Consider the following 20,892-nt stretch of genomic DNA (forward strand, 5'->3'; position numbering starts at 1 on the left):
CATCTGTAATCCCAGATACTCAGGAGGTTGAGGTGGGATAATCACTTGAACCCGGGAGGTGGAGGTTGCGTGAGCCGAGATCACGGCCCTGCACACCAGCCTGGATGACAGAGTGAGACCCTGTCTCAAAAAAGAAAAAAAGGAATACTTAAAATATGTTACTTTCAATGTAATTTTAATCTTTATTTTTGTTTCTTTGGCTTTGTTGTTTTAACATCTGAAATTCCTTTTATATCAGCTATTTGACTTAGAATGTTTTATTTTAAATTGTTTATTTTTGGACATCAGATGGCTAATTTATAGCGAAAATATTGGTTCCCATACCTGAAAGAGATACATCTCAGTGCTTTATCTTTAGCAACTCCATCTATACCTACTTCTCTCTAAAAAAGATGCTTTGGAAACAAAAAAAGCTCCTCACTTTGACTTCGTAATTAGTCTCAAGGAATATATGTGGAAGGAAATTTGAGGCTGTATTTTCATTATGTGTTTTGTGCTTTAGAAAATTCCAAAAATAGGCTGGGTGTGGTGGCTTATGCCTGTAATCCCAGCACTTTGGGAGGCCAAGGCAGGTGGATCACCTGAGGTCGGGAGTTGGAGACCAGCCTGACCAACATGGAGAAACCTCGTCTCTACTAAAAATACAAAAATAAACTGGGCCTGGTGGCACTTGCCTGTAATCCCAGCTATTCGAGAGGCTGAGGCAGGAGAATCACTTGAACTGGGGAGGCAGAGGTTGCAGTGAGCTGAGACTGCGCCGTTGCACTCCAGCCTGGGCAACAAGAGTGAAACTCTGTCTCGAAAAGAAAAGAAAAGAAAATTCCAAAAACAGATAACCTGGATAAAAGCTACTTTTTCTGTTTTGAAACACACGCACACACACACACACCTCGCGCTGCTCTCTCTCTCTTCTCCACCACCGCCCTTCCCTTCTCTCTCTCTTTCTCAGGCTACTTTTCCTCTTAAAACACACACACACACTCTCTCATTGTCACTCTCTGGTAGTGTAAGAAAAACTAGATTCCAGCTCTTGTAGTTAATGTAACTGACAAGTGTGGAGTTTGAGGCATTGCTTAAATGTTTGTAAAGAACAAGTAAATAATGATTAAGATCTTTTTCATAAGTTATTATATTTGGGCTCGGCGCTATGGCTCATTGCCTGTAATCCTGGCACTTTGGGAGGCTAAGGTGGGTGGATCACTTGAGCTCAGGAGTTTGAGACCAGCATAGGCAATATGGCAAAACCCCGACTCTACCAAAAATACAAAAATTAGTTGGGCATGGTGGTGTGCACCTGTGGACCCAGCTACTTGGGAGTATAAAGTGGGAGGATTACTGGACAGGTGAGGCTGCAGTGAGCTGTGATCGTGCGACTGCATTCCAGCATGGGTGACGGAGCAAGACCTGGTCTCTAAATAAATACATACATAAATAACATTTACTATATTTGAAGTTGTGGCCTTATCATATGCTAGTGACTATTAATTTGCATAATATAGTGTTTTTCCAACTTTAACAGTATTCTTCAAGCCAAATTTATAAGTGTTTTTCAAACTATAACAATATTCTTCAAGCTAAATCTGTCTGTATTAACAATGGCATTTTATTGGTATAAGTTTGCTTTATAAATTCAAATTTTAACTCTTGTGAAACTAATTAGAAGAATGAAGAACTTTTAGTGAGTGCAGGAAATTGAAACTGGTAGTATGGATAATTGCTGTAAACATATCCTAATGCACAGTTCGTTTTTTTGTTTTGTTTCTATTTTATGTTACCAAGTTCTGTTCCTCTTAATTTTCAAGTGATAGTTTATTTTTCTTAGCTTATGTTCCTATATTAGAATGCTTTTTAACTGATTCATACTCTTGAATGAATAGTAAAAATTGCTTTTCAACGTTAAATCACAAATACATTTAAACATGCACGTATTTCTTATATTAAACACAATACTTACAATAAAACTGAATGTTAAATGAACATTATATCTAAGAATGACTTCTCCCTCTGACTATCTCCTTTTATGTCTTGATGAGACACTGTACTGAAAAGATGTGCCTGTACCTTGGAGCATTTGATCAAGTGCTCTGAATGCATGTTGCTATAGTGTGTAGTTTGTAAGATTTTATGTTATTGGACATATGAAGGCCTTTGTGGTTTTTTGTTTGTTTTTTTAAGTTTCTTGTAGAGCTGTATCTTTTCCTGTCATTGATACATTTAAAAACATGAAATTAAGCATAAATATGGAAGGTAGAGCTTTATTCCAAGCTCTATACAAAAGTGAGTAAACTTGTTTGCACTTTTGAACACATTTGTGTCCTCCAGTAAGTAAAATTTGGGCTTATTTCACCTTTAAACATTCAAGGTTTTTTGTTTTGTTTTAAATAGGGCTTAAAAATTGACATTTTAAAAATTCAGACCCCAGGAAATTAGTATGATAAACACTGTTAAAGAAGAAGGGAAGAGGGGTTTGAAGTTGGTTATGCTAAGCCTGAATCCTGGTGCTGCCACTTTATAATGCAAAAGAGCCTCTTTCCACATATGTGAAAATGAAACTAATTGGACATGTACTTTACTTTTTATTTTTTCAAGACAGAGTCTCACTTTGTTTGCCAGGTTGAGTGTAGCGGTGGGATCGTGGCTCCCTGCAAACTCGAACTACCAGGCTCAAGCAGTCCTCCCACTTCAGCCTCCCAAGTAGCTGGGACTACAGGCATGCACACCATGCTCGGCTAATTTTTTATTTTTTGTAGAGATGAGGTCTCACTATGTTGCTCAGACTGATCTCTCCTGAACTGAAGTGATTCTCCTGCCTCTGCCTCCCAAACTCCCAGATCCCCAGATCACACCTGAGATTACAGGTGTGAGCCACTATGCCGGCCCATATACCTTAAATGTGATGTACTTGTAAGTATTAAATCAGTTCTAAGCTGTAAAAGCATCTATTTCAGGGCTTGAAAGATAAATCGGCCAGGCGTGATGGCTCATGCCCATAATCCCAGCACTTTGAGTGGCTGAAGCAGGCCAATCACCTGAGGTCAGGAGTTCAAGACCAGCCTGACCAACATAGAGAAACCCCGTCTCTACTAAAAAAAATAAAAAATAAAAAAAAATAGCTGGGCATGGTGGCATGTGCCTGTAATCCCAGCTACTCGGGAGGCTGAGGCAGGAGAATCACTTGAACCCAGGAGGCGGAGGTTGCGGTGAGCCGAGATCGTGCCATTGCATTCCAACCTGGACAACAAGAGTGAAACTCCATCTCAAAAAAAAAAAGATAAATCAGACACTCAGTGAGTGTCAGATCTCCTCTTTTATCGCGGGCTTTATCAGTCTCTTTAAATATAGTACCGATAGAAAATAAATTGTATGTCTAGAAAAGTGTTTTGAATTCTGTGATTTTTATTTTAGACTAGGTTCTTTTCTGGACTGGATTTTCATTGATAAATTGTTACTTGAACATTAGAATATATTTTCTTTATAAATTATGTATATATCTATAGAGAAAATTATTCTTGTGCTTGTGAAAGTAAAATGTACACACAGGTATAGACACAGTACCATGTCAGACCAGTCATGTTGCCCAGGCTGATCGTGAATTCCTGGGCTCAAGTACCGCAAAACTAAAAGATCAGTAGAAAAATATCTAATCAATGATATTCTTACCTTGGTGGATATGACTTTAAATTTTTTGTGAAATAAATATTAATATTTTATGAACTACTTTAAAAGTTCTTTCTGGAAGGAACAAAATGTCTAGCAGTCTCTTGAACATGCCCTTAAATTTGTAGTCTTCAACTTTGACTATATTGGAATTACCTAGGAAGCTTCAAAAAAGTGTTGATGCTTTTTTTTTGTAAATGTTACTTTAAATAGTCTGGTGTACACCCTGAGCATCAGGATTCTGATATGCAGGCAAGGTTGAGAACCACTGATTTAGAGACTTGATTTTGGGTTGGCATAAAGATTAAAATCAAATGATAGCTAGGCACCTACAGTTTTGAAGTAAAATGATAGATGTAGTTAATGGGAGCTGATATTTGCATAGCATTTTACAGCCTCACAGTTTTTTTCTTTATGTGTTTCTCATTTAATTTACATTTTCTGCCTCTTTTAATGTCTTTTGGTTGGTAACCACTATCAAAGGTGCATGATGCTTCTGTTGCAAGCAGTTGGATAGGTAATATATTTGCTAAGTAGAAATTGTGCACATATCTGCCCCCCTCCATCTTTTCTCTCTGCTTATAGTTGTCCCTCCGTCTGAAATGTTTTACCTTCCCATCCTGTCTCTATATATCTTTTAAGGCTCGTCTCTTTCCTCAAGTTGCTTAAAAGATGCTACACAATTTCCATGCAGAACTGTTTACAGCCATCTTTTTACATATGTGACCTGAATTAAATGTCATAACAAGTGCACCTCTTTTCAAGTTGGGAATTAGAGGTAGCCACATTCTAGGCTTTTTCTTAGAGAATGGACCTTTGAACTGTTTGCTGCCCAGCTCTTATTAGAAGCCCTTCTGTGAGAAAACATTCATAGATGTCTACATTGATATGTGATTCATCCATTATTTTACAATATGGTTATGGACTTTCAAGCAATAATTCAAGCAATATTTCAAGCAAAATAATTTGAAAATTTGCTGTAAACTCTGGACTTTTGCCTGAAAATTACATCTATACATATGTATTTATTTAGAAATCAGGGGCGTCCTAATTCTTCTTTAGAGAACCATGTAGCTAGTTAAGAACTTGAACTATTCTCAAAAGCACAGATTATTAGATCAAACCTGACTATTAAGAGGGCTAGGGCCGGGCGCAGTGGCTCAAGCCTGTAATCCCAGCACTTTGGGAGGCCGAGACGGGCGGATCGCGAGGTCAGGAGATCGAGACCATCCTGGCTAACACGGTGAAACCCCGTCTCTACTAAAAGCTACAAAAAACTAGCCGGGCAAGATGGCGGCCGCCTGTAGTCCCAGCTACTCGGGAGGCTGAGGCAGGAGAATGGCATGAACCCGGGAGGCGGAGCTTGCAATGAGCTGAGATCCGGCCACAGCACTCCAGCCCGGGTGACAGAGCGAGACTTTGTCTCAAAAAAAAAAAAAAGAGGGCTAGATATGCAGACCACGTTGTTTTGCTTCCCCTGATTAAATTGCTCTTATTGAATTGGGCATTGTTGTGCTTCACTCCGCGTTAAAGAGCATTTTGAGAAACCGCTCTGTAAAATTCAATTTTTTTGGTAGGAATATTGGAGAGTTTATTTGCATATTTTTGAAAACATGAAATTGCAGTCCATTAGTGGGTTGTGAAACAATTTGGTGGTCCTAACCAATATTTCTTGTTTTTGTATTATTTTGCTTTTTTCCTATGCTATATTTAAATATTAATAAAATCACATTTTATCTTAATGTCACTGTTTTTCCTTTTTTAAGTATTGTTTCATGAACCTTTTTTAGTTTTTAATGTAATGTGGGTACTGGTACTGTATTGCTGTGTAAAATATACTTCTTACTGTGTTTTGTAGTCTTGTACTCATTTTCTCTTAGACTCAGAGGAGAATTTTTTTCTCTTTATTCTCATTTGTAAAATGACAGTAATGAGAGTTGCTGCCTTATGGGTTTATCATGAAGACTAAATATATATAAAGTCTTTAGAACAGTGCTTACCTTGCACATAGTAGGTGCTCCATAAATACTAGCTGTCATTACTGGGAAAAACAATCTTACAGCAAAAGCTTTGTTTTAATCTTATGCACATTAAAGACATTTGTTATTAATGATATCCTTTGCTTTGGCTGGCAAGAAAAAGCAGCTGAGATTTTTTTTTTTTTTTTTTTTTTGAGACAGGCTCTTGTTTTGTTGCCCAGTTTGGAGTGCAGTGGCGCAATCAAAGTTTACTGCATCCTTCATCTCCTGGGCTCAAGCAGTCCTCTCACCTAAGCCCTCTGAACAGCTGGGACCACAGGCATGTGCTCCTATGCGTGGCTAATATTTTGCATCATTTGTAGACACAGAGTCTCGCCATGTTGCCCAGGCTGGTCTTGAATTCCTGGACCTCAGGTTCCCAAAGGTCCTCCCACCTCAGGTTCCCAAAGTGTTGAGATTACATGCATGAGCCTGACCTTCAGAGATCAATTTATGGCCTTTTGTCTATCTTCTATTAGCCCTGATTTGTCATCTCAAACTTTCTGTTGCATCTCTGCAGGGAGCCCTCGGATTCTTTCTTGGACGTCAGAATCATCAAAACATGATAATTTTTTGTAATTTCAGAGTTATTTTTATATTCATTTACTGAAGTTGCATTGTAACTTCAGAGATATTTTTATATTCATTTACTATGCCAGGGGGAGGGTTAGAGGTCTTGGGAACATTTACTGCCTGTTTAAACTGTACATCAACTCAGACACCCAGAGTGATTAATTTCTTAGCTTTTTACTAGATGATTGAGTCCAATATGGAAAAGAGATTTTGATAATAGCATTAGCTGTCTACCTTACTGAACAAGTTTGTTGACCTAATTAAACCTACGCTTTGCAGAACTCCTAAGTTATAGTAGATTTCCTCATAGGGAAACTCTATTGAATCTTCTTAAACAATGGAAGAAAAAGCTGTCCATTAAGAACTTTCGTGGAATAATATGGTTCAATATTTTTTTTCCAAAATGTGGCATCAGAATAATATTAATATTTTTAAATTATTTGTCAGTGTTAGATATTACGTGCTTTTTGTTACTCTGGTACATACTGTGTGTCTATCGTAAAACATTCTGAACAAAACAGTAAGCTTCATTTATATGATTAAGTCAGTTGATGTGGTTAAAAAATACGGGCACAAGGAGATGTTTTGAAAATGTAGAGAATTGTAATTTTCTGAACTCCCTTTAGGGATATACTTGTTAAGGCTGATTTCTCAGTTATATGTTTTTAGAAACATAGTATTTGCCATTTTGAATCTTGAGTGATTCAAAAAAATCAATTTAAAGCTGAAAAAAACTAATTAGACTTCTGACCATATTTAAGGGTACATTTTAGTAGATGAATACTTCCATGTGTCCCAGACTTTTTGAAAACTAGAGATCCTTGGAAATAAATGGTAAAAGACAGGCTATAGAAAATTTTCCCCTCAACAGGAAAGTTAGTCTTATATCTGGATCTAATTTTTACCACTTTTAACAATTTGGAGAATTTGTTATCTGACTTTCAAGTCCAAACAAATTTGGTAGAATTTGTTTTTGATGGGAATAAATTTAAAAATGGGAAGGAGAGAGTCCAGTGATTGGCAATAGAAAATAGTATCAAAGGAAATAGAGTGAAAGTGAAAGTTTTGACAATGGAGGGCAGCAATTAACGGAGAGGAAATTATGGCCTCAGAATGCACACGTGTATTTGGTAGGATGTTGGAATATGAAATGTTTGTATATCAGAGGGCTGATGGCATGTGCTTTGATAATGCAGTTATGGTGGGCATAGCTTTGCAATTTAAATTATAGGGAAGAAGTTGAAGCAATATTTGTTTTATCATAGAGATATTTGGATTTTTGTAACGTGAATATTAAGATCTTTCATCAGCTGTATTGGAAGATATGTTAATCCTCCAATGAAATAACTCTTTATCTTTGGGATCATGAGGAAATCTAGGAAGTCAATGACTCAGGCATAAAATTAGAAAGGCTTGAACATTTTTAAATTGTACTAAAATTATAGAGAAGGGAAGTCTTAAATGGTCAAGAGATGGTAAGTGGGAACTGTGTACTTCAAAACATTTCAGATGTCATGATATACTTTTTATAGGGCTGTCTTTGTTAGCACAAAATAATTAGTGGAGTGTTTCAAGGTCTACTTGAGATAAACTCTTCCTAACTCAAGATTTCCAGAAAAGTCTTAAATTTCTCAAAGGTGAATTGTCTTGCTGGAAGGAAACCTAGCTCAAGGGGAGGGGAGGTCTGTAGTCTTTGGGATCAGAAAGACTCAAGTTTGAAAGTTAGTTTTGCCTTTTAATTCATGCTTAGGTCAGTGATTTCACCTTGGACCACGGCTTGTCTGTAACAGGTATACAGTAATTTTTAAGTTTTTGTGAGGTTTGGCATCCAACCTCACAAACAATGAAGGTTGGGCATCCAACCAATGGTAGCTGCTGTTATTTGTCATTTTAGGAGCCTAATCTAGTGACTGTCGAAGAATCTATGGTGTTTTAATTGTTTTCCTTCTATAAAGTTTTAAAGGCAGTGTTGTTCAGAACTGAAATCTAGATGAAGAGAAATCCATCTAATTTGCATCTGTTTTTCATTGCCTATTTCTCCAAGTGATTTCTATATCATCTTAGGCATGCATACTTTTATAAAGTCCTTCATTTGCATAATAGCTTTTAACATTATTTTAATTATTTAAAATACAACTTACTAGGTTTTTCTCTTAAATTTGTAGCATTGTTTTATGATAGACTGTTTTTTCCATATCCTTATAAATTTTAAAAAGATTGTAAATAGAGGTAAGGCAAGTATTTAAATATTTGAATTTTTCTGTCTAAATGCAAGTTATCAGAAATGACAAACTGGTTCCTTTTTTATGTTTGTTAACACTTGGAATATATCCTGTGTGTGTTAAAATGAGCAATATTTTCAGGCCTTTTTGGGGAATATTTAAGGTTTCTGTAACAGAGCTGTAGTATGTGTTACAATTGTAGTGGCCCCAAAATTTCCATTTGTCTAGCATTTGCTGTCTTATTTAATTTCACAAAGATAAATTTATTTGGAGACTACTAAAACTAGTAAGTTTAGAAGAAGAGCTCTACAGAGACTTAAAACTTAACATTATGATCATTGTTGGGTATGTTGGTTCTAGCTTATTAATAAAATGTTTATGACAGTGCAAAGTAGTGAGCTTAAACTCAGGGATATTTTCAGTGTGTATTGTGATCTGATTTTATTTTAAAATTTATTGCAAACACATTTTGTTTTCTCTCTTACTGCTTTTATTATTTTTTAAGCATGTAATTAGGTAAAACTGAATTGATTCAATTTTTATGTTACAGGAGATTACCTGGGGCAATTGATGTTATTGGTCAGACTATAACTATCAGCCGAGTAGAAGGAAGGCGACGGGCAAATGAGAACAGCAACATACAGGTTTAGTATTTTCTTAAATTGAAGGATGATATCAGCATTCTAATTTAATTTATTCAATAGATAGTCATAGTGCTGTGCTGTGTTTTAGGTGATACAACGAGATTTAAAATGTGGAATGAGTCATCCTTTATTATAAAGGCATTTCCAGTGAGAATTTGTAATTTCTGAATCTTTTTTTAATAGGGATTTTTCCTTTTCCTTGATAGAAACGTAATACAGTTTGAATATCTGTTATCTAAAATGCTTGGTACCAGAAGTGTATCAGATTTTGGAAATTTTCAGATTTTGAAATGTTTGTATGTATGTAATCTTAGGGATGAGACCCAAGTCTAAACATGAAATTTATGTTTCATATATAAGTTATTTAATTTATTATAATGATTTGTTAATTTATGATAATCTTTTTTTCCTTTGGCAACCCTGAATAAACTGTGTAGTGGGCCTGAGTTTTGATTGTGACCCGTCACATACGAGGTTGGGTGTGGAATTTTCCACTTGGGATAAAATATTAGTGCTCAAAATGTTTCGGATTTTAGAGCATTTCAGATTTCAGATTTTTGGATTAGGAATATTCAACTTGTATATAGGTTTGCTGATTGAAAAATAAAAGACCACCAGTGATTTTACCACCTAAAGATAACCACAGCTGGTACATCTCTTGTTACTAAGCAAAATTGGGATACTATTATATTTCTGTGTATACTTTTTTCCCCATCAAAATTATTTGTATGTTTTCATATTCTTAAAATATGATTAAAATATCTTCCTGATAGCTTCACTGGATGAATATACCATAATTTATTTAATGTGACATTTCTGGGGGAGGTGTAGAGTTCCTTTGTTTTTAAGTGAGAAAATGAGGAGAGGTGAATTATCAGTAAGTTGGATAATTGATGTTAGAACTTTAATAACTGAGACTTCCAGCTATTCAGTTTGGCCATACTTTTTTCATTATTTATTCTGTTTTCTGAGTCCTTTTGAAAATGTCCAGAGCACTTTATTCTCACCTTCGATAAGTTGATCATGTAAAATATTCCTTTTAGCATCTTTAAAGGCAAATCATTTCTATAGTGGAAGATGTTAGTCCATTTTTCCTTTCCTCTTATCATTAAAATGCCATGATTTCTCAAAATAAATACTTAAAGAAATAGCTTATCAGCATAAGCCCTACAAAAAACACTGCACTTAAATGTAGGAAACGTTAATAGAAAGAGGGATTGTATGTTTAAAAGATTGCTTTAGTCAGCAAGGATCTGAGAAGTATAAATTAAATATACAACATTATGTTGGCTGTCTTTCCCAAATTTATTTACACATCCTTGGGGACCTTACCAAAAATCCAGATTTTGAGGTGCCAGTTTGCTTGTTTTATTTCAGTAGGTTTGGGGTGCTTCTTACGGTGTCTGTCCCTTAACCTGTTCACACAAATAAGCATTTTGCAAACATTGCTTTATTTTTCAAGAATAAACCCTGTTCTTAAAGTTACAAGGCTCACATGATAAGGTTATTTACATATCTTGCTGCCTATTGCTTGCAGTCTGTTGATGCATGCCTGACAGTCTCTTACTTTGCAACCTGTTGATGACAGGCCCTTGTACAGTGAATGGCTGACCTGCTGCCATGTTAATTTCTTAAGGCTAGTGTCTGTGATTAATGATTACATTGCCTTAATTGAATTATTTAACTTTGGTTGGGTGACAAAGATAATACTTGTTAAATGATCTTTATGAAGTACTTTTTTCTTGTGTGGGGTGTTTTTATTACTTAATTACTTTTATTAATAAATTTTGGTAACGAGCCAGTTGTTTTTCTTAAGATTTGAATATGCAGATTTTTAAAAGTATATGTGTGTATATGCTCACATAGGCATATGTATGCACATATCACACATGTAGAACTGTTACTCTCCCCGCAAAAATACATATATGTGAATTAAACTACCTTTTACTTTGTTTCTTAGATTAAATGAATTTACTAAGATTAATCTTACATAATATTTATGCATCTGTTTATTTAACTGTGTTCTAATTTTAGGTCCTTTCTGAAAGATCTGCTACTGAAGTAGACAACAATTTCAGCAAACCACCTCCGTTTTTCCCTCCAGGAGCTCCTCCCACTCACCTTCCACCTCCTCCATTTCTTCCACCTCCTCCGACTGTCAGCACTGCTCCACCTCTGATTCCACCACCGGGTAAATAGTAAATAAGACATTTGACTTTGAAAGAAAAATAGCTTGCGGTGTGTTTTTTTTAATTTTTGACAAAATAATACCTTGATCACATTACATTAAAAGTAATAGATATTGTATTTATCTTTAACAGATTCACACTGAAACAGATATATATGTGTCTTGCTATTTCACAGTATAGGAAAGAGACAATGTTCTAAAATTGAGAAGAACATACAGATACCAATCTTGTGATTCAAAAATATGATAATGATCCCCAAACTTAAGTTGCTAATAGGATATGTATAAAACCATACTCAGTTATAAACTTTACCAGTGTTAATTTGTTTTAAAAGAAACATTAAAGATACTTTTAGGATGGGAGTAGATCAAAACATTTTATCTTGTGAAGAGATTGAAATTAATATTTCAGTCTAGTCTTCTGTATACTGGTTTCCTTTTTGGAGACTGCTACTGGGTGCCTGGTACTTACTTCTTTTAAACAAAAGTGATATAAATGTTTATCATATTTATAGCTACTTTTGATTACTTATTAAAAACCAGGTTAGTGGTGATAGAGAATAAACTCACAAATAATTCCCAAATTTTATTCTTATTTAAATTTTCATCTGGTTGCCTTTCTTACTTTGTTTTAATCTTTATCTGCCTTAACGAAGTTTTTATGAAACTAACAAGATTGATTAAGAATAATAACTTCTTCCCAGGGAGAAAGCTAGTAGTAAATGATGAAAAAATAGCTGCTTATCCTCATCAGGGCAACATGAATGACATGTATTAGGCTTTACTTCCTATTAATAAAATCAGTTTATACTAGAGAGCCATGTACTCTCACTCACGTTTATTTGCAAGAGAGCTGTCTTTGTTTTAAGGTGCCAGTTGTGATCGGAGTACAGAACCAAATATAGGGTCTGAATAGTCCTTCCCTAACATATTCATCCTTGGCCTCTAAATGTCAGCCACTGCTTCTGTCTTTCATCCTCAGTGCCTTTGATTTCCTTCCACTGTCACCTCTACTCTCAAAAGTATGGAAAATATGAAAAAATGACTTGTGGCTTTAGAGGGTCTGTTGTCTCAAAAATAGAGGAAGGAGGAGGTTGTAATATAGGTTTGAGGTCCTTATTCTAGACAACATTAGTGTTTCTAAATTCAGTGAATTTCTTGTTCCAACAAATAGATTGAGCAGAAACCACTCATTAGTTGGGACTGACTTGTGGTTCTTGTGTCTTTAATATGCTGAGTATTAACCAAATGAAAGGGGACTTAGGTGATTCAAAATGAGGACTTCTGTGATTTCTATATGAATCCTTTGTCCTCTGAAAAAGAATTAGATGAATAAAAGAAATAATTAATATTTTAACATTTGATTAATGATACTAAAAAATTATTAATGTTTGTGTTAATAATCCTGTTGGATTCCTTTGTAATTATTACTTAGGTAGTAAGTGATTTGAAAGAATTTTCTTTTTTTATTCTTAAAATCTTTTAAAATTTTATTTTAATTGACGGTATTACTTGTATATGTTTATGGGGTACAGTGTGATGTTTTGATCATGTCTACGTTATAGAATGATTAAATCAAGTTAATATATTCATTGGCTCACATACTTACCATTTTCTTGTGGAGAGAGCATTCTGAAATCTACTCTCCTAGCAGTTTTGAAATATACAGTTATTAGTTATAGTTGCCATGCTGTACAGTAGAGCTCCAAAACTTTTTTTTCTCATTTTACTGGAACTTTTGTGTCCTTTGAAAATCATCTCCCCTCCCTCACCCATGGCCCCCAGCCTCTGGTAACCACCATTTTACTCTCTGCTTCTATGAGTTGGATCATATAAATGAGATTGTACAGTAATTGTCTTTCTGTGTCTGGCTTATTTCACTTAGCACAGTGTCCTCCAGGTTCATGCATGTTGTCACAAATGACAAAATGAAAGGATTTCCTTATTTACTAATATAGTATATCCCCAGATGGCTAACATTTTATATGTTTAGTACTAATTATTAAAGTAACTAGGGCAAAATTGGTATGAATTAATAACAACAAATACTTAGCTGGTATAAGAATATTCAGAAACTCTGTAGAATATTGCTACAGAGGTAATTGCTATAGATAGGCGGTGGCATTATCTGGGAGTTTACTTTTTTTCAAAGTGATAAAATTTTTTTTTTTTTTTTTTTTTTTTTTTTGAGAGAGAGTCTCACTCTTTCGCCCAGGCTGGAGTACAGTGGTGCGGTCTCGGCTCACTGCAACCTCCACCTCCCAGGGTCAAGTGATCCTCTTGGCTCAGAGTAGCTGGTACTACAGGCATGTGCCACCATACCGGCCTTTTTTGTATTTTTTGTAGAGATGGTGTTTTCGCCATGTTGTCCAGGCTGGTCTTGAACTCCTGACCTCAAGTGATCTGCCCTCCTCAGCCTCCCAAAGTACTGGGATTACAGGCATGAACCACTACCCCTGACCATTTCTTTTTCATGTAACCTTTGTTCATAAGTATAACAAATCTTTGAATAGTGTTTAGGTTATTAATGACATTATACTATAGAGTGCGGCTAATTATTTTTCTTTTGCCTAATCTGTTTTTCTACTTAATTCTCAGCTACATGCTTTCCATATTTTAAAATCCAGATTTCCTTTGATGCTTATTCTTGGTTTACATTTCTGTGTTGTTCTATCAGTATTTAATGAGTACAGATTCAAATGAATTCTAATGCTGGTATATATGCTGAGCAGGATACCAGTTGTTTAAAACCAAATATTTGAAGTTGAGACTCTCTGAATTGCTCCTTATTTTCAGTAGAATGTGAGCTGTTGGGGAGCATACAAGCTATGTATTTCTATCTATGTTTCCCTACAGTTTTAGTCACAGTAGTCTTGTATGTACTTGGCATTTCCTAATGTGTTTGCTAATTGAGTTAACGACATGTGTGTGTATCCATAACAGCAAAGATGATTTTCGGATTCATACCTGGTACACTCGATCAAGTTGGGCACTAGCTCTGAATAACAGTACGGCTGCATAGATATATGCCAGCTGCCATGCTTAAAGCTGTAGTTTTCGGTTACAGTTTACCACAGAACCACATGATTACACTATGTTCCGTAGTTTGTTGTAATTTAAATCACCTTAAGAATCATAAGCAGCTAATGAAAGAAAGCTATGATTCAGGAGTCTTTTTAAAGTATTGCCTTAAAAGATACTCCATTTTCTTAAACTGTCTTGGTTTTTTGCTTTCTTCAGAAATAATCAAAAGAAAATGGAAAAAACATTTTTTAAAGAATTAATTTCAATGTATTTTAATGTTACCTTTTCACATTAGATGTCTAATGTTTTAAAACTAAAGTCCAAAATGTGATAAGTATAGTAATGATATTTTATTCCCATATTTTAGGATGCTACCAGTTTTTTTTTTTTTTTTAATAAGTAGGGTGACCATACATCCAGATTTGCCTGGAAGAGTCCTACTTTATACTTTCTATTCCAGCATAATTATTATTATTCATTCTTAGAAAGAAATTCCCTGGTTTAGATGATACAATTTGTGATTGACTCTTGCAAATTTACAGAGGGCTTATTGGGTAAGTAGATAGTTACTGTTTAACAATTATAAGGTGTTAGAGATAACGCTCATTTGAAGAACTTTCACTGTCAAATAGTTCACAGAAGAGGAGAAATATATTGCCTCCTTTCCCCCTTAAACACACACCTACAAACATATATGAAACTTTGCTAGTAACACAGAGAGCGCAAAGTATTTCTGGCCGTAATAGATTTGTATGAAGAGTAGAGGAGATTTATGTATTAGAATACAATAAAGAAGGAAGCGATGTCTGGAAGTGCAAAAGTATTTATTGTGGTTCCCTGCAGCCATACTAATAGTAGCTTAAAAACAAATACTGGGCCAGGCGTGATGGCTCATACCTGTAATTTCAGCACTTTGGGAGGCTGAGGCGAGAGGATCACCTGAGGTCAGGAGTTCAAGACCAGCCTGGCCAACATGGTGAAACCCCATCTTTACTAAAAATACAAAAAAACTAACTGGGCATGGTGGCGCACACCTGTAGTCCTAGCTACTTAGGAGGCTGAGGCAGGAGAATCACTCAGGAGACAGAGGTGCAGTGAGCTGAGCTCACACCATTGCACTCCAGCCTGGGTGACAAGATCAAAACTCCATCTCACCAAAAAAAAAAAAAAAGAAAGAAAAAAAAAATACTGGCTAATTTAGTTCTTTTATAATTTTCAGAAAATTTGTTACTTCATTTTCTCGTGAATCAGAAAATAGTTTCCACTGTACCAAGTTTTTTCAGAAATACATTAGAGTGGTTTCATGCTGTTTCTGAGTAATAATAGATACAATAGCTAACACTTATTGGATGCTAACTTTTCAGGGTACTATCTGAGCACATTCCATGTATTAACTCGTTTGATTCTTGAACAATATCTGAAGTAGATTTTCTAATTTTGCACTGAGGAAGTGGGGACATAAGCCATCTAAGTAATAGCTAGAAAATAGTAAAACCAGAATTCTAACCAAGGCAGTTTTGCTTGAAAGCCTGTTTTCTTTATTAACTATGTTGAAATGAATCAGTACCTATATCCAGAAAATTGTATTATTGGATTACGTGTATTTGTCACAGTAACATGTCTTAGAAACTTTTTTTTTAAAGCATTTCTCTGATGTTGAAGTACATGCATACGTATTGGTGGGTAGGGAAGTTAAGGAGATTATAAGGAACAGTCATCAGATTTTTGAAAATCTGAATAAGGTTTTTACTGTTTGCCTGGGTTGTGTTAAGATGTCTGTGTTTAGCTGAGGAAGTCAGTTTTGAAATACTTGTGTATTGGAAGAAAAACTGTAAAACTGGAAGTATTGTTATAGGGTAGGTGATTTTGTATGTTTGTTTGTTGTGGTAAAATACAATATATTTGTCATTTTAGCCATTTATTAATGTGTAGTTCATTGGCATTAAATACATTCACAATGTTATGTAACCATCACCATGATCTGTACCTAAAACTTTTCATCATCTCCAGCAAAAACTCTGTGCCCACTAAGCTCCTTCCCTCCTAAGGATAGCCCCTGTAACCTCTATTCTACTTTTTGTCTCTATGAGTTTCCTTATTCTAGGTACCTTATATAAGTGGAATCATGCATTTGTCTATCTGTGACTGACTTACTTTGTTTGTTTCTAAAATAATAGAATTTAATGATTATGAGCTAACTTTATGGTAAGCTTTTAATTTAGGCTTTTAAATGCTAATTTACTTTAGTGTCATCATATTTGATGTTCTTTTTTTTTTTTGTAGTAGAGTTTACTGAAGAATAGAAGGCAAATTCAGTTAAACTCATTTGTTTTTGTATGAACTCTTATAAGCCTCAAATGACTAGTTCTATGGGTCTTGGGAACAATTGAAATGTAGCCCAGTAGTGGAATTCTGCTGAGTTGAATAAGGGTCTTTGCTTTACTGAGATATAGCCCAACTACTCTGGACCACAAACCAGGCATCCCTGCTTTTAAAGTTAGCTGTAGGGTTTAACTGTTTATCTAGATACGAGATGTGTAGGATTCTGCATTTTAGAAAGAAGTAGATTTCTTCCTAAAAGACTGTTGTCTTGTATCAGTGTCTGACTAGTCATCCAGTACTACTAATTTCATGAACTTTAAAATCTTGTTTATTTCTTAAATATGTTAATTTTGTGTTAGGGATGATATATAGGAATTGGGTCGGGGGTGGGGGTGGGCGGCGAGTTGCTCATATCTAGCGTCATTCTGCATTTGCTCTAAGTCCTGCATTCTCATTAGATTATTTTTCTGTTAGCAGTCTGGTTTTTTAGCACAGCAGTTCTCAAACTTTTTAGTTACAGTCTTCTTTAAACTCTTTAAAATTGCTGCAGATCCCAAAGAATTTCTACTTACGTATGTTTTATCTGTTTTTTAATATTAGAAATTAAAACTGAGAAATTAAAATACTAGTTTAGAGATATGCATAATACACTCATTACATGTGAACATTTTAAAATTTCTTATGAACAATAACTGTGCTTTTCCTAGAATAATTTAAAAAATTTAGTGGGAAGTCATCTTATTTTACACTTTTGGCGTGGCTTAGTAGAAAAAAGCTGGTTTCTCCTGTTTGTTTTCACATTAAATCTATTGTGATATCATAAGTTATGTGGCCCCTGGAAACTCCACTGTAAGAGAATGAACATGAAAAAGGCAAATAACATCTTAGTAAAATTTTTTTTTGTTTTTTGAGATGGAGTTTTGCTCTTGTTGCCCAGGCTGGAGTGCAATGGCATGATCTCAGCTCACTGCAACTTCCGCCTCCCAGGTTCAAGCGATTCTCCTGCCTCAGCCTCCCGAGTAGCTGGGATTACAGGCATGCACCGCCACGCCTGGCTGATTTCTTAATTTTGTTAGAGATGGGGTTTCTCCATGTTGGTCAGACTGGTCTCGAACTCCAACCTCAAGTGATCTGCCTGCCTCGGCTTCCCAAAGTGCTGGGATTACAGGCGTGAGTTGCTTCGCCCAACTATAGCTTAGTAAATTTATGAAAGTAGTTTTGACCTGGCAGATTCAGTAGGGTCTCAAGGACCCCCAGGAATTCCTGGACAAAACGTTGAGAATACTGCTTTGGCAGAAGCTTGGCCTATATTGGATGAATATTATCAGTGCCCTTGAGGAAGTACACTTTTATCCCTTTAATTGAGAAACTATTTTATGACTGTAACGTTTATTAAGCTAATTTTATAATACCATGGATTTTTTGTTTTACTCAACAGATTACCTCAAATTAACTGGCACTGTTTGCCAGAAATGTAAGCATTTTCCAGAGCTACCAGTAAAAAAGAATTCCTTAAAGTTTTTGAAAACTGTATTTACTCTTGTGTTTTTCTGTATTTAATTATAAAAGCCTGACTATCAGTGTTTTCAGTAAATTCAAAACAGAGAGCAATGCTAATTATAATAAATAGAATTTTCTGGCACAATTAAAATTCATTTAAATGTAAATTTAATAGAGATTAAAAGCTTTCTTAGGATGTTGATTTTTAAATGTGCTTTCTCCTCCACGGTGCACCCTTTATAATGGTTAAATTTTTTTTTTGGAGACAGAGTCTCGCTCTGTCGCCCAGAATGGAGCACAGTGGCCGGATCTCAGCTCACTGCAAGCTCCGCCTCCCGGGCTTACGCCATTCTCCTGCCTCAGCCTCCCGAGTAGCTGGGACTACAGGCGCCCGCCACCTCATCCGGCTAGTTTTTTGTATTTTTTTTTTAGTAGAGATGGGGTTTCACCATGTTAGCCAGGATGGTCTCGATCTCCTGACCTCGTGATCTGCCAGTCTCGGCCTCCCAAAGTGCTGGGATTACAGGCTTGAGCCACCGCGCCCGGCCAATGGTTACATTTTTAATACATCATTGACACCACATTTTGTCAAATCTAATNTCTTAGGATGTGATTTTAAATGTGCTTTCTCCTCCACGGTGCACCCTTTATAATGGTTAAATTTTTTTTTTGGAGACAGAGTCTCGCTCTGTCGCCCAGAATGGAGCACAGTGGCCGGATCTCAGCTCACTGCAAGCTCCGCCTCCCGGGCTTACGCCATTCTCCTGCCTCAGCCTCCCGAGTAGCTGGGACTACAGGCGCCCGCCACCTCATCCGGCTAGTTTTTTGTATTTTTTTTTTAGTAGAGATGGGGTTTCACTGTGTTAGCCAGGATGGTCTCGATCTCCTGACCTCGTGATCTGCCAGTCTCGGCCTCCCAAAGTGCTGGGATTACAGGCTTGAGCCACCGCGCCCGGCCAATGGTTACATTTTTAATACATCATTGACACCACATTTTGTCAAATCTAATTAGTTTTATTTCTGCCTTCTGCTTACACTGCTCTTTCGATCATCTCATGATTATATGGAAGCTGGTAGTGATAATTTCTTTACAAGTTCTCTATTAAAAAAACATTGGTATTTCTATCAGAAATGTTTTGTGTAAGAAGTTTATTTTCTGTAGGCTTTAGATTTTATAAAATAGAAGAGTAAGAGATCCTAATAAAGGTAGCATACTTTGTCCATTTTATAATTTATATAAAATTATCTTTTTTACCTTTTAGACATGAAGTATGCTGGTAAATTTTTGGTTACTTTGTTGTGTGACCATACCACTTATAACACTTTTCTTAAAAATAGCTTAAATCTTTTTTTGCACCTTGTAATTGTTTTAATTACGAAATACTGGTTTTGCCATATTCTTTCTACATTCTGGTTTGTATTTAAGGGTGGATGGTAGATGAGATGATACACATGTGTGTCCATATGTTTTGTTTGTGTTTAGTTTTAAAATCCTGTTACATAGAAAACATTTCTGGTAGAAGGTGATATTTAAAGGTTTTGTAAACCTTGGCCTTTTCTACTCTTTTGAGTAAAACTTCTGAGTTTGATCAAGGCTTTGAAATACAAATCGTGAGACTTAAGGAAAGTGATCAAGTTTATCTGTTTCTTAAATAACACTGCCGATGGAATTTGCAGTTTACTAGTGAGAAATAGGAAGTGTAGTTTACATATTCTGCCATTTTTTTCTTTCATTTGAATTTGAATAGAGAAAAGATAAATGGTTATTGCATGTATTGGTTTTCTACTGCTGTATACAAATTATTCCAGAATGTAGTGACTTAAAACAACATACATTTATTATTGAACAGTTTTCATGGGTCAGGAATCTGGGATAGATTAGCTGGATCCTCTACTTTAAGGTCTCTCTCAGACCTTGCAGTCTTCTCTAAAGGCCTGACTAAGGAAGTATTTGTCTCCAAGCTCACTCACCTCTTTGTTAAAAGGATTTTGTTTTTTTCTAGGCTGTTGGATTGACAGGGCTTCAGTTCCTCACTGGTGTAGGCATCTAATAATGTCAGCTTGCTTAATCAAAGCACATAAGCCAAGAAGGCAAAAGAGAGGGTGCCAGTAAAATAGAAATCACTGTTTTTTGTAACCTAGTCATGAAAGTAACATCCTTTGATTTTTTTGTGTGTGTGGTAGAAATAAGTCACAATGTCCAGCCCCCACATGGGACAGGACATGAGTACCAGCAGACAGGGATCATTGAGAGCCATGTCAGAAACTGTTTTGCCTTAGTTATAATAAAATGATGACAGACTACATTGAGAATGAGTTTATAGACAATCTTTGTTTAGTTTTTTGTGAGTACAAAGCCCACTATTAATTTTGTGGGAATTTTTAGCATGAGTAAATTCTTTTTAATACGATGTTTAACAGGAATGCTGCCTTTTATTTCTTTGCCTCAGTTCCTTCAATCTCCCAAATAGGATTTCAGGTCTTACCCCCACCCACTTTTACATTTAAGTGTATGTGTTATATACTGGAAAAATTAAGCTGGGTGTGGTGGCTCACTGCTGTAATCCCAGCACTTTGAGAGGCCAAGGCGGGTAGATTGCTTGAGTTCAGGAGTTCGAGACCAGCCTGGGCAACATGAAGAAACCCCATCTTTATAAAAAATGCAGAAATTAAGGCCAGATATGGTTGCTCACACCTGTACTCACAGCACTTTGGGAGGCTGAGGCAGGTGGATCGCTTGAGCC

General features: G+C 35.8%; 1 protein-coding gene across 12 annotated transcripts in view; it reads left to right on the forward strand.

The window, feature by feature from the left end:
- FIP1L1 (factor interacting with PAPOLA and CPSF1) overlaps positions 1-20,892 on the forward strand; it is a 71,757-nt gene that overhangs the window by 34,552 nt on the left and 16,313 nt on the right. For all 12 annotated transcript variants that reach the window (XM_017893288.1, XM_017893289.1, XM_017893299.1 and 9 more), the window contains 2 exons: positions 9,021-9,114; positions 11,149-11,305. In XM_017893288.1, the coding sequence (XP_017748777.1) occupies positions 9,021-9,114; positions 11,149-11,305 (251 nt within the window). The remainder of the gene's footprint in view (positions 1-9,020; positions 9,115-11,148; positions 11,306-20,892) is intronic.

This window comes from Rhinopithecus bieti, unplaced genomic scaffold (genome assembly GCF_001698545.2).
Source record: "Rhinopithecus bieti isolate Rb0 unplaced genomic scaffold, ASM169854v2 scaffold_23964, whole genome shotgun sequence".
NCBI lineage: Eukaryota > Metazoa > Chordata > Mammalia > Primates > Cercopithecidae > Rhinopithecus > Rhinopithecus bieti.